Source organism: Agelaius tricolor, unplaced genomic scaffold (genome assembly GCF_023055355.1).
Source record: "Agelaius tricolor isolate 1412-34295 unplaced genomic scaffold, bAgeTri1.0.p SCAF_2, whole genome shotgun sequence".
Taxonomy (NCBI): domain Eukaryota; kingdom Metazoa; phylum Chordata; class Aves; order Passeriformes; family Icteridae; genus Agelaius; species Agelaius tricolor.
The window spans coordinates 43,817,262-43,829,495 of NW_027269262.1; the positions used below are offsets into that span (position 1 = coordinate 43,817,262).

Consider the following 12,234-nt stretch of genomic DNA (forward strand, 5'->3'; position numbering starts at 1 on the left):
CAAACCAGTCAGAAATTCTACATCTGCATTGAAGTGGATTTACTTTTAAGTGTTACTGACGTATTTCTACTTTTATTATAATCCTGTCTCTTAACGGCAATGGCTTTCTAAGTATATCACGTAGATTAACTCAGAGCTACAGTGCACACAAATCATGCATATAGGCTTTTTCTCTGTGACTCCCACTTCTGCCATGAATGGAAGGAGTTCTGAAGAACTTCAGGAGTTGGGGAAGTAATAACCCAGCTCTACTTTGACTCTCTATCTCACCACATTTTTTTATGCTACAATTCACATTATGTTTAGCAGAGATCTGACATGGGAGGATTCCCATGTCTAAGCTGGCATGTATGTTCTAATGCCATACAGAAAAATAACTGTGTCACAACTTTGCAAGTATTGTTGACTGTACTTCTGTTCTCTCTCTCTTTCACTGAGGGGAATGCCTAAGTATTTGGACTGCTAGAGTCCCTCTGAGATGTTCTATAACATCATTAGACATGCCTGAACTAATATCCTCCAAACTAATAATAATAATAATAATAATAATAATAATAATAATAATACCCCTGCTAATCTTGATAGAATATTTTAATGAAAATACTATTCTGTAGCATGAGACAAATGACTTGATACACTGCTTCTGAAAAGTAAATAATTGGTTTTAAATAAAGCATTATATTACAAATGTAATAGTCTCCTAGGGCTTATGGATTCATGTTGCAAAGCAAGAACAATTTCCTGAAAGCCAGGTTTCTGGGGTGTTTGAGGTGCAGTGCAGTACAGTGCATATTTATTTTGCACATGTGGTATGCAATGTATGGAGGATAGGCTACTAAGCACTGTGGAGTTAAACCACAGTAAGAGAATTAAACCAAAATAAATTACAGCGAAAGTAAGACATTTTACAGGATGGCGAGAGTATTAAGAGCATTCAATCATGAGGCAAATAGCGGAGGACAGGAATTATGGGCAAGGCAGAACAGACATGCCATGTGATTTGCTTGGAAGGGAGAAGAAAAGTGGTCACTTTTGTCCTCGGAAGCTAAGAAAGAGAAGGATGTTACATCAGCAGTATCCAGACTTTAGGAACAGCAACAACATTTTTAACGTTAGTTAATTGGAGTCGGTGTAGAAACAGATTGGATCAAGCCTGTGAACTCTTAGAAATACTGTAAGTGAGGTGTGAAATGAATGTGGAGGTAGCCAATATCAGAAATTTTACTGATTGTATTTGTCAGTTGCTGGCAAGCAGTTTTCCTGCTCCCCCCATCCGCCACAATATACAGTTTGCAGTATTTCAAGACCTGTGAGAGGAAGTCAGCCTTAAGGAGTTTTGTGATAGAACTTTTCAGAAGTGCAAATACGAGAAAGTGGGTCCCTCATGATAGCAGTTTTTGGAACAAATTGCTGTATTGCTGTTTCTGCTATTATTTTATATATTGTTCTTGTGAGTTCATGCTAGCGCTTAGACAAAAAAAAAATCAAATTATCCTACCTAAATTCTTCTTTTTTTATGGTTGTGAAGAATCAAAATCACAGAGGTTTACAATATTTTTCACACTGGACACACATTTTGGATTCACTTGTCACTTCTCTCTGTTGCCATCAGAAATTGGGTGTCTGTGCAGGTTTGGCTAAAAAAATCTCAAAATAGCTGTCGTGACAATGGGGTAGCAAATAACCACATGAGATGGGAAGCCTTATGATCATTATATATTCACTCATCAAAGCTTATAAAGTGTACCTTTGATAGAAGAGACGTTACCATACTGCTGTTTGCTTTTGCAGAGATATCCCCAACCAAGAGGCCAGAAGAAAAAGAAAGTTGTGAAGTATGGAATGGGTGGCATGATTATCGTCTTGCTGATTTGTATTGTCTGGTTCCCACTGCTCTTCATGTCTTTAATCAAATCTGTTGCAGGCATCACCAACAAGCCTCTAGATGTATCAATCACAATAACTCTAGGAGGTTATCAGGTAAAAAAGAAGAAACACTAAAAGCAAACTCTGTTTTTTGCATTATATTTCCTTGTGCCATTTCTTCTTCCTTCCATTGAATTGAGCTCTCCTGCTTTATGCAAGGTACCTGGCAAGCTTCCATAAATAGCTTTTAAACCTTTTTTTTAAACCTTTTGGATTTAAAAATATGTTAGTTTATAACTGATGCAAAATATTATCCTCATTTTCAAATCAAAACCAGCCTCTCCTGCCAATGGAAACTGAATAAATTATTCTACAGGTCCACATAGTAGATATAAGGTAATTGTAGGCAGCTTGCATCTCAGAGGAAGGAGATTATAGCATTGTCTCATTGAATTGAGTGCCATAATTGTCTTGGACTGTGATGCACAGGATGCTGGACTGTGTATGTAGCAGCCAATGTGAAGTAAATGTGATAAGCATGTGTTCTTTTGTTTCCCAGCCTATTTTTACCATGAGTGCTCAGCAGAATCAGCTCAAAAGTTTGGATCCGAGTGAGTTCAATGACTTTCTGAGAAGCTATAGGGGTAACACTGTAAGTGAAAAGCAGAATACCTCATTTCTTAAAAATGTGTGCATGTTTCCATGGAGGCCTTTTGTGAGTTTTGTTTGTGTGGTTGTAAGTGGTCATCAGTGCTATCATCAATTGGAAGCTATTTCTATATAGAGGATTTGCATGAAAAAAAGTTCAGACACATAATTTGTCAGGACAGTGCTGGGTTATGGTGAGACAAGCTACCATTAATGCAGACATCTTTGCACAAAATCCTGGAATGCAGAAACCCTACTTGTCCTGTTGTCTGAATGAAATCCTCTCCTCTAAATGACCCAAACCTTTGGGAGATGCGATGCTGTTTGTGTACTGCCAAAGAAAACGTGTTGTGGGGACAAAGCAGTGCCTTATGCACTTTTAAGCCCCATGCTCCTTTCTAGAGTGCACATCTTTCACCTTCTAGTGGGGAATGGTGGTGCTGTCAAAAGAAAGTGTGCATAGCCTAGAAATTTTTTGACATAAAAATGTCAAAAAAAAAAATTTAAGCATAGTCTTAGTGTTTAATGGAGCAACACGCCCAGTTTCCACAAGTTTCTTCAGGAAAAGGACTAGTAGTTAGTAGAGCTGTTGTATTGCTAATGTAACTAACATTTGATCAGATATAACTTTAAAAGAAGTGCTTGCTACTAGCTCATTAAAGAATTTGATCTTAGAATTTGATCTTAGATCCTACCACATAGCCCATGTACAATGGCACTAATTTTGTAACCTAGATGCATTTGGAAGTTACAAGGTTCTAGTTGGTTCGTCCTTTGCAGACACTTTTCTATGCAGAAAGATGCTTAACAAAAGACAGAGTAAAATTTTAACTCGAGTTTAAATACCCTCTACAGAGTTTGTTTCATGAACTTTCAGACTCACTTTAGTCAACATGGCCATCAAACAATGAGGCCATTTTTGTTTTGCCTTTTTAGCTTGGCTATATTTTGTTGATTCCCCTTCCTATCTCAAGCCCCAGTTGGTACCTGAGGAAAACAATCAGTGTGCACCACTGCACTTACAATTAATCAAACATTTATAAACCTGACTGGTAAATGTGGTTCTGTGTCTTGTGAATATCACTGCACTGAAATTTTCTTTTCCTCTTCTGCACCTACAGGCTGCCTTGCAGTTTCTAGAGGGCTATGCAAGAGAAGATATAACCCGAGCAGACCTAGAGGGAAATTCAAACTCTTTATGGACCATCAGCCCTCCCAGTAGAAATAAAATGATACAGGGACTTACAGACTTTGATGCTGATTTCACTTTAGTTATTTCATGGACCATTCAGAGGTAATTAAACAAAGTTATTATCAGGTGGATGGATCATTTGCCAAGCATTAGCTCAGTAGAACAGTTTCACAGTGTATTTTTGGTTTAGTTCTTTAGCAAATTCTATTGTATGGCAGAGCAAAACACTGAGGGTAGGAGGGAGAGAGACAGAGAGAAGTCAGTTTTGTTACCCATGAAAACATTGGTTGCCTGCAGTTCTCAAAAACTAAAGTAGAGCCACTACCAAATAGATTATTTAAAATGTCCAGGTGGAATTTTCAGTGGGATTTGAAAGGAAGGAAGGAAGAAAAAGCAAGAATTTTTTAGTCAGTTTTAGGTGGGAATGTTCCAATGAACGGGCCTTAATAAAAACCTTGCTAACATTTATGGAAAGTGTATTCACTTAGACCTAGTTAAGGGAGAAAGCCTATGAAGAAATACAAACAGAAGTTCTTCATCCTCTTATTAAGGGAGTCTGGAAGTGACACCAACAATTTTTATGTGCAAATACCATAACAATGCCACAGATCCATTTTGTTGAGACCTTTGCTCATGTGAGCTTTCTTTGGCCCCAGTGAACTGACTTTACAATGAAGTTCTTGAAAGAGACAGCCTGGAGTATAAAGTTTTTGCACTCAGGCTAAAGCACACCCAGTCACCAAGGTCATTTGCTGGCTACTGGGGTTCCTGTAGATTACTGGATTAAATTGGAGTTAAGTCATCACTCGATGGAATCCAAGTTCCTTTACACCCTCCTTATTTACATGTTTCCTTGGAAGTAGAAGCTGGATTGTTGAAAGACTATGCACAAGAAGCAGGTCAGTCTATTTGCTGTGGGAGCTCTGGACATGCTGGGTCCATTCTTCCACAGTCAGAAATAGGCTTGTAATGAATTTAATGCAACTTTATTTGTCACCCGCCCCCCCCCCCCCCACGCCCCCTTATTTTCCTAGAAGCAGTGGCTATTAGCTAGTGAATTACATCACTCCATCATTTCTGAGCCTTACATTAATTTTTAGTGCTGCTGCTGAGTTTGCCCATATGCTTTCATGGCTACAAGCATTCATACACTAGTGCAAGGAGACATTTTTCACCCTCAAATTGTATCTTGTGGGATACGCTGTGAACGCGAATGACTGAAAATGTTATGGACTTACCACAGTCACCTTCTGTTTGACTGCTCCCTTTCTTCTAGCCCAGGAGGCCACAAGCAGCAGGAAAGTGGTCCTGTTGTGTCACAGAGGCAGCATATATTTTTACAAAGGCTTTCTGCCTTTGCACATCATCTACCATGGGTGTTTCTCTGCAGCCCCCAGCAGCTGCCTCACCCAGCTTAGGTTATGTTCTCATTGAAGGTTGTCAATGTGTTTTCCCTTTTACTTACAACAGGAATCTCTCCCTTGGTGCCAAGGCTGAAATAGCATCAGATAAACTTACCTTCCCACTAAAAAAACATACCAGAATAGATATTGCTACAATGATGGCTGAAAATCAACCGGAAAAGGTGTAAGTTATTTTCTTTTTCTATTTATATGCAAACTTTCCCCTTTGAAGCCTGATTTCCCAAGGTGGTCAAGCTTGTGCAAATGTTTCATTTGTCTGCCCATCTATCCCCCTCTAATAACAGATGCCAACAGCACTGAAACCAAGTAATAGTAGTCTTAAAGGTGAAAACTTGTTTCCTATTATAAATGTAGGCTGAGAGGACCCTGAACACAAGATCACCAACGACAAGCATGGTGAAGCTATTAGTAACTTTTCTTTGATTTATTGGATAAGCACAAGTTCACTATATTCTTAGTTCAACTCATCTTTGAGTTACATCAGTTCAACTTGATCTGAGGATGTTGTATTGAAGATTTTTTTGTTCTAAATAACTATCCAGACTGTATCTCACATTGTTACTCCTGAATAGTACTAGATTGGCAAGGAAGTGTTAAATCACTGCGGCCAAAGGGTAACATCTGCAGTCATTTCTGACATCAGATCTTTTTCTGTGATGGAAATTCACAAGGCATGCACTTCATATGATATCAAACATTATTCTACAGATGTATCTTTATAGCATTAACCACAGTGGTGACTCCTTTTAGATCTGAAAAGAGTCTGGTTCTTCCTCTTCCACCTTGTCACTGGGGACTACTTTACAGCAGTAGTTTCTAAGTACTGCTAAGCCAACACATCATCCCTGAAGGCCACTTGATCTGATTTGTGGCCAAAGGAGTTGAAAAGTTTAAGCTGAGACCACCTGAGATTGTGAAAACTCTGAGGGGTTCTTATCTGTTAGTAGGTAGAAATTAGATTTGCCTTTTCTGTGCACAGCTGTTTTTCTGCACACACACACACTCATACATACAGACTGCTATTGCACATGTGATCATTGCAATTAAAAATATTTGATGCCTCTTTTCTGCTTTGTGAAGATACAGCAATATTTCCTGAGGTGATGTAGGGCCACAGAGGGTAGATTTTTCTCATTTGTGGGAAGAATTAATTAATTCATAATTCTCTCTTTGCAAAAGGCAAGCAGTAACATAGACAATATAGCTGCATTTGCCTGTCTTGCAGTAGTTTTATAGATTTAAGGTTTTTTTTTACTTGGTCATGAAGGAGAAATGGTTGTGATAGCTATTAGCCATTCAGATACTTCTGCAGGAGGCTTTCTGCCACCTCTGCTGGGACAATTCAGCTGCTGACCTTTTCTTGGACCTGTTGGAGTGATCAGAAGGGATTTTCAATTGCCACCCTTGTTCTTCCTCAGCCTGGTGTGTGCAATGTAGCCAAGCGTAACAGGATTTATCTGAGAGCTCCTCTTCCCTGGAATTTTTCAGTCATTTGAGGAAAATGTTAGGACAGTGTCTCTGCTTTTAATGAAATGTGTCTCCCTCTAGATACTGGTAATTTATTCCCACTCAAGATGATTTGATTTTGAGTACAGTGGAAGAACTTTTACAAATATCTTTCTTCAGAATTTTGAAATCCACCTAAAAGCTGTGAAAATATTTCCCAATGAAAAATTCTGGCAAAAATTCTCATTCTTTTCAGGTGTCATTATTGAAACACCTTGCAATTCTGAAGTAATAGCTGTGCTCACAACATATTTTTCTAGCTTGTTTACTACTGGCAATGTGCTGCCTTTATTATATACTTTATTGCTAACTATAAAATCAGCTTTTTTTAAAAGGGAAACAAAATTAAAAGTCTGCATTCCATGCAAACATGTGCCCCAGCTATGTGGAATTCATGGTGCGTGGATGGTGACATTATGGACAGAACTCTCTGCTGAAGTTCTGAAAAAAACATAGCTGAAAAATCCAGTTAATTTTCAGATGTGACACCTGAACACTATAGAGTCATAACTTAAGACAAGAATCAGTGGGAACTGTGTATAGCACTGTTAGGTGTTTCTAAATTGTTTTAGAGGTATAAAAATATGAAATATTTTATTTTTCATTTTTTTCCAGAACATTAGAGGAAGTGTATCCATACTACATCAAGGCTCCTAGTGATTCTCTGGCAAAACCCATAAAGCAGCTATTGAAAGGTATGTCTCCAGACCATGGAAAACAGAGTATAGCTTAAAGTACAAGGCAGCACTCACACTTGTATGTTCACTGCTGCTATGGGGCACCTCAGTGTTAAATGCACTTTAAATGGTTTTTACTTGGTGTCTGCAAGCTTGAGGAGAGATAAGGTAATACAGTATAAGGCAGAAAATGCATCTCCATGTATTCTAGCTATGGATTTTACAGTAAGGACTCCAAGGATGAAGTCCATCTTCTTCAAGTCTGCTTTAGGAACTCTTTTCCTTTGTTTTATGTGTAAGTGATTACAAGTTTCAGTTCTCCACATCTCCCTGCAACCTTACCGTGAACAGTCAGTAGTTTGACATTTCTGCAAATGCAGCTCCTCAGCTTAAATAATGACACTGCATTATTTTTGTGGTTTTCTAAGCTATTCCTTCCTTATTGGCTACAAAGAATCCACTTTAAATAACTCATTGAATTTCAGAATTCATACAGGTACTCACAGACATACAGAATACATGCACCCATGCACATACATACGTGTGAAAAACCTGTTGGGTTGGAATAGTAGGAACAAGTCTTTATCCAAGAGCAATTTTCTCAACAGAGGCTAAATTTGGAGTTTGAATGTAATAGTAGTAGTGCTATGTAGTATGTTCTTGCCAAGGTTCATCAAGAAAAATAATTCTGAACCCAGCTCTGTGAGCAGAAATAAGTTATTTCTTCTAGAGTGCTTCACTGTCATTGTTCAGGTCCCTAATCAGAGTTTCTTTGAAAGGGCTTTAATGTATACACTGCTAATGTACTCTCAGGAGGACCAGAATTCATTTCCTGTCTGTGTGATCAGTATGCATAAAACAGGATAGCACCCTTTTGTTGGTACAAGAGAATACTATCTTTTATATCAGACACAAATGGTTTATGGTGATAGCTTCCCTTTAAGATACAAAAGCTGACTGCTACCTTTCCAGGTTCAATGTGTTTCTATAAGTCTGAAATGCAGAAGTGATGAGTGCTATTGATATTTTGGCCTGAAAATACCAAAATTATTTGACAGTTGTACAGAAGAGTATGTAGGTGATATGAAATATTTTAAATATTTAATGCAGTTTCAGATAAGATTTGCAGAAAAAAAAACACAGAAGTCTGGGTTTTATAATTTTGCATATGTAAAATGGCATTAGAAGAATTTTGCTTATGCATTGTTCAGTCATTTTATAATGCAGATGTTTGAAGTATCTGTCTCAAAATGTTTGATTTTTGCAATTCTTGTTGTATATATATTAACACTTCTTTTTTTCAATAGACTGCAAGTGGGAAAATATTACAGTTTCCCTTGTCAAAAATGCATCTGAAGAATGGTGGGTTTTGAATCAGCTTGGGAAAAGACATAAAACATCTCATGAGAGTCTTGAACTCTTCATATTCAGTGATAAAGTCAGTCCACCAAGCCTTGGATTCTTGGCTGGTTATGGGTAAGAGGAAATCTTTACATAAAATTAAATAAAGTACATAAGATAGAAGTAGAAGTGACTATTTGCTGATTTGGGGGTATATTTTTTGTCCTTGTTGGAGTGTTTGAACATTACAACATTTTGAAAAGGGGTTTTGTGAGATTTTCAAATCCACCTCTATTAATATTATCTGTAGAAGGGTAAATGTTTGCACAGTTAGTATTACCCCAGATAATGCTCTCCAGTGGGAATAAAAACAGAAGCACCCTTCACACCAATTTCCTACTGAAGAGAAATAACTCAAAATATGTTAGTTCAGCTGCAGGTCGAGTTCTGCCTGAACTCTGCCTGGTTTTGGTGACCTACCCAATCTTGTAGCCAGGACCCTGGGTGTGAAAGAGTTATAAAATACATCTCCACAGACAGAGGAAGGCAGGAGACTAAGCATTCCCAGGAGATACACTCTTCTGGTAGGATCTTGGAGAAGTCCCCATAGAAAGATTATCAGGGTAAATGTTAGTTTGTCACCAGTTACATATACCTTAATAAAAAATATAAGATATAAAACCTGACCGATTATTTGCCTTTACCTGCTGTCAGATTTCCAATTGTGATTTCCAAGCTGTAGCAGTCAGGACATGCGACCATCAGCAACTGGGGTCAATGAATTTAAGTCAGCAGCCTCAGCTGTTTATGATTCCAGATTTGTGAGGTGTTTGAAGAGATCTTATTTTCCTTCATGCTGTGGCACAGCAGAAACGTGAGCCTAATTAGAAATTGACATTCAGCCCACTGCCAGACTACAGTTAGCCATGTGGATGAGTTTCCTCACACCTGGCTGCCCTTTTATGAGGCACGATTTGAACCCTTCCTTTCTTTCTTTTCAGCATTATGGGATTATATGCCTCAGTTGTCCTGGTGATAGGGAAGTTTGTCCGTGAATTCTTCAGTGGGATCTCTCACTCCATCATGTTTGAGGAGCTGCCCAATGTAGACCGAATCCTGAAGCTGTGCACTGACATTTTCCTGGTGCGAGAGACTGGAGAACTGGAACTAGAGGAAGACCTGTATGCCAAGCTAATATTCCTGTATCGCTCACCAGAGACTATGATCAAATGGACTAGGGAAAAAACAAATTGATCTCTTTGGCATCACATTGCAAATCAAGTTGGTTAAATCTGAATTTTAAAGGAAAAAGAAAAAAAGCACAATATTCTCTTAAGAGCTAAGCCTTTTATAGTTGGGTAGCAATGATTTTTCACTGAAGGAATCCTGGAAGCTACAGCCTTAGGAATCCATGCTGCCTTTCAAATTAAGGATCAACAGTGAAGAAGGTTGAATGATTTGTTATTTTTAATGTGCCACTCCTCTACAATCTGGGGACTGCTTTGTAATTTAATCAGCAAAAAGTTTGCATCTTTGTCTGGCTAATTTAATTTTCCAGACAACCATTACACCTTAGAGAGAAATGAAAGGAGTGAACCCACAGATGACTCCAGTGTACCTTCTTAATCCTCTCTGGAGCCACACAGTTTGGATTGTGCAATATGCTGTTGTACATCACTGACTTTCAAGCTACAGTAATGGGACACTGACGAGCCTTCAGGACACCCAGCACCCAGGGCCACACTGGGAACTGAAGACATTCTAGCCATACCCATTTGTAGAAAAGTAGAGGTTTTGATGTACAAAGGACACTGTGGACAAGCCTCTGTCAGCAAAAAAGTAAAAACAAGTCAGAAAACAAGTAACAGTCTCTTGAAATGCCTTATTTTATTTGTACAGTCACAGGAGACATTTCCACCAAACATCAATGACTTTTCTCAGGAAAAAGCAACTGAAACTTGACACTTCGTCAAGATTAACTAATGGCTAGAATAATTATTGAATTATGGGGTGTTCTGCTGGGCCATTCTCTTCAGCATTACTGCTTTCCATTGGATGAGAAAAGAAAGTGAAATCGATGACCTAATGTGCTACTTCATTTCTTATAACCCTTTAAAGACTGAGTAGTGTGTGCTTCTCTCTGCTCCCCATGACATGCTTTTTCCCATTTCGATGATTTAAGGCAACTCTTGTTTTGCTGTTAGCTGATATTCTTCTTCCAGTGTTTCAGGTATACAAAAATGTTTACATATTCCAAGTCACATTTTTACATCTGAGACGGGTTTTTTTTTAAGTTCCCAAATATAGACATACATATGAGCTTGAGAAATGCCCTTTTTTTTTTTTAATTGCTATTATTAGTGAAGCAAATGGCTCATTGCAGCATGAAAATTTACCATTGCAGTGTAGGTTTCTTTCCATGTCAAAAAAAAAAAAAAAAAAAAAAAGAGAAAAAAAGTAATTGAGTGGGTAGGGTATGTTTAAAGGATATACTTGTAGTTTTGATTCAGTAATGACTTAAAATAAAGCACATGTTGCAAAGTCATTTTAGAAGTATTTTTTCCTCTGCCTTTTTACATGAAATGGGAAAAGTTTGACATTCTTCTTAATCTGTGACAAATAAATCTCTTTCTTGTAGTTAGCTGCTATTTATTATATGAATGATTAGTTAATCACCAGAAAGAAACTAACATAATTTGCTGGCACATTTTACTGCAGAACTTCATAAAACAGCACAACTAAATGAAGTTGAAACATACTCTGCTGAGTGCTTCCATGACAAATGCTGTCACATCCATTCTATACTGTGAAAACTAACACTTTGAGCACCTTGACGTGCACAAAATAAAATCTGCTTCATGATATTGTAACAATAAAATAATTTGATGACTGGAACTCACTGGAAGACAACCTGATTTCCTCTGAAGTGAAAAGGTGGCTGCTCATATACCCAGGCAGCATTCCCCCCTGCAAAGTTTTGCTCCATTTCTTCCATAGGTCCTGTGAATGAAAATTGAAATATACAGGGCAGCCCTGACGTAGCACTCAGGGATGCTAAAATGTCCTTTATAGCTGGATGGATCCTCACCTGGGTGTTCAGTGATTTTAAGGAGATGAACACTGGAAGAAGTGTGAAGGATGCAGTGTGTTTCTAAAGGTACCAGCCAGAAGAACCATGCTGGCCACAGCTGGTCCCAGCTCCCTTCCTGGTTCCTTCTCTTCAACAGGCACTTCCTTTTTGTTGGGAAAAATAATCTGTCTTCAGAATGAGCTGTACAGTTATTTGGGCTTTGCAAAAAATGTGCTGCTCTTTCTTTCATGGATTGATCAAACTTTGAAAATAAAAGGATTCTTCTGTTGGTTTTTTTTTTTTTTTAATTTATTTCTTTTTAAAACAGCCTATAGTCAAATCACTGATCTGGACTGGGTAGCTACCTGCAATGGGTGAGGAGTGTACCAGATCATCCTTTGAGCCCAGCTGTCCAGATAAAATTGAACTGGCAGCCAATTTCCAGGGGCATTCTAGGTGGTCAGTACTGGGACCAGTACCATCTAACATCTTTATTAGCATCCTGGAGGA

The 12,234-nt window shown here is 38.2% G+C and overlaps 1 protein-coding gene across 1 annotated transcript in view; it reads left to right on the forward strand.

Moving 5' to 3' along the window:
* Positions 1 to 12,021, forward strand: part of PIEZO2 (piezo type mechanosensitive ion channel component 2) — a 286,729-nt gene extending 274,708 nt beyond the window's left edge. Inside the window, exons 49-55 of the mRNA XM_071456986.1 lie at positions 1,792 to 1,980; positions 2,426 to 2,518; positions 3,636 to 3,808; positions 5,177 to 5,293; positions 7,252 to 7,331; positions 8,621 to 8,789; positions 9,656 to 12,021. Coding sequence (XP_071313087.1) covers positions 1,792 to 1,980; positions 2,426 to 2,518; positions 3,636 to 3,808; positions 5,177 to 5,293; positions 7,252 to 7,331; positions 8,621 to 8,789; positions 9,656 to 9,908 — 1,074 coding nt within the window. The 3' untranslated portion in view covers positions 9,909 to 12,021. The remainder of the gene's footprint in view (positions 1 to 1,791; positions 1,981 to 2,425; positions 2,519 to 3,635; positions 3,809 to 5,176; positions 5,294 to 7,251; positions 7,332 to 8,620; positions 8,790 to 9,655) is intronic.
* The last annotated feature ends 213 nt before the right edge of the window (positions 12,022 to 12,234 follow it).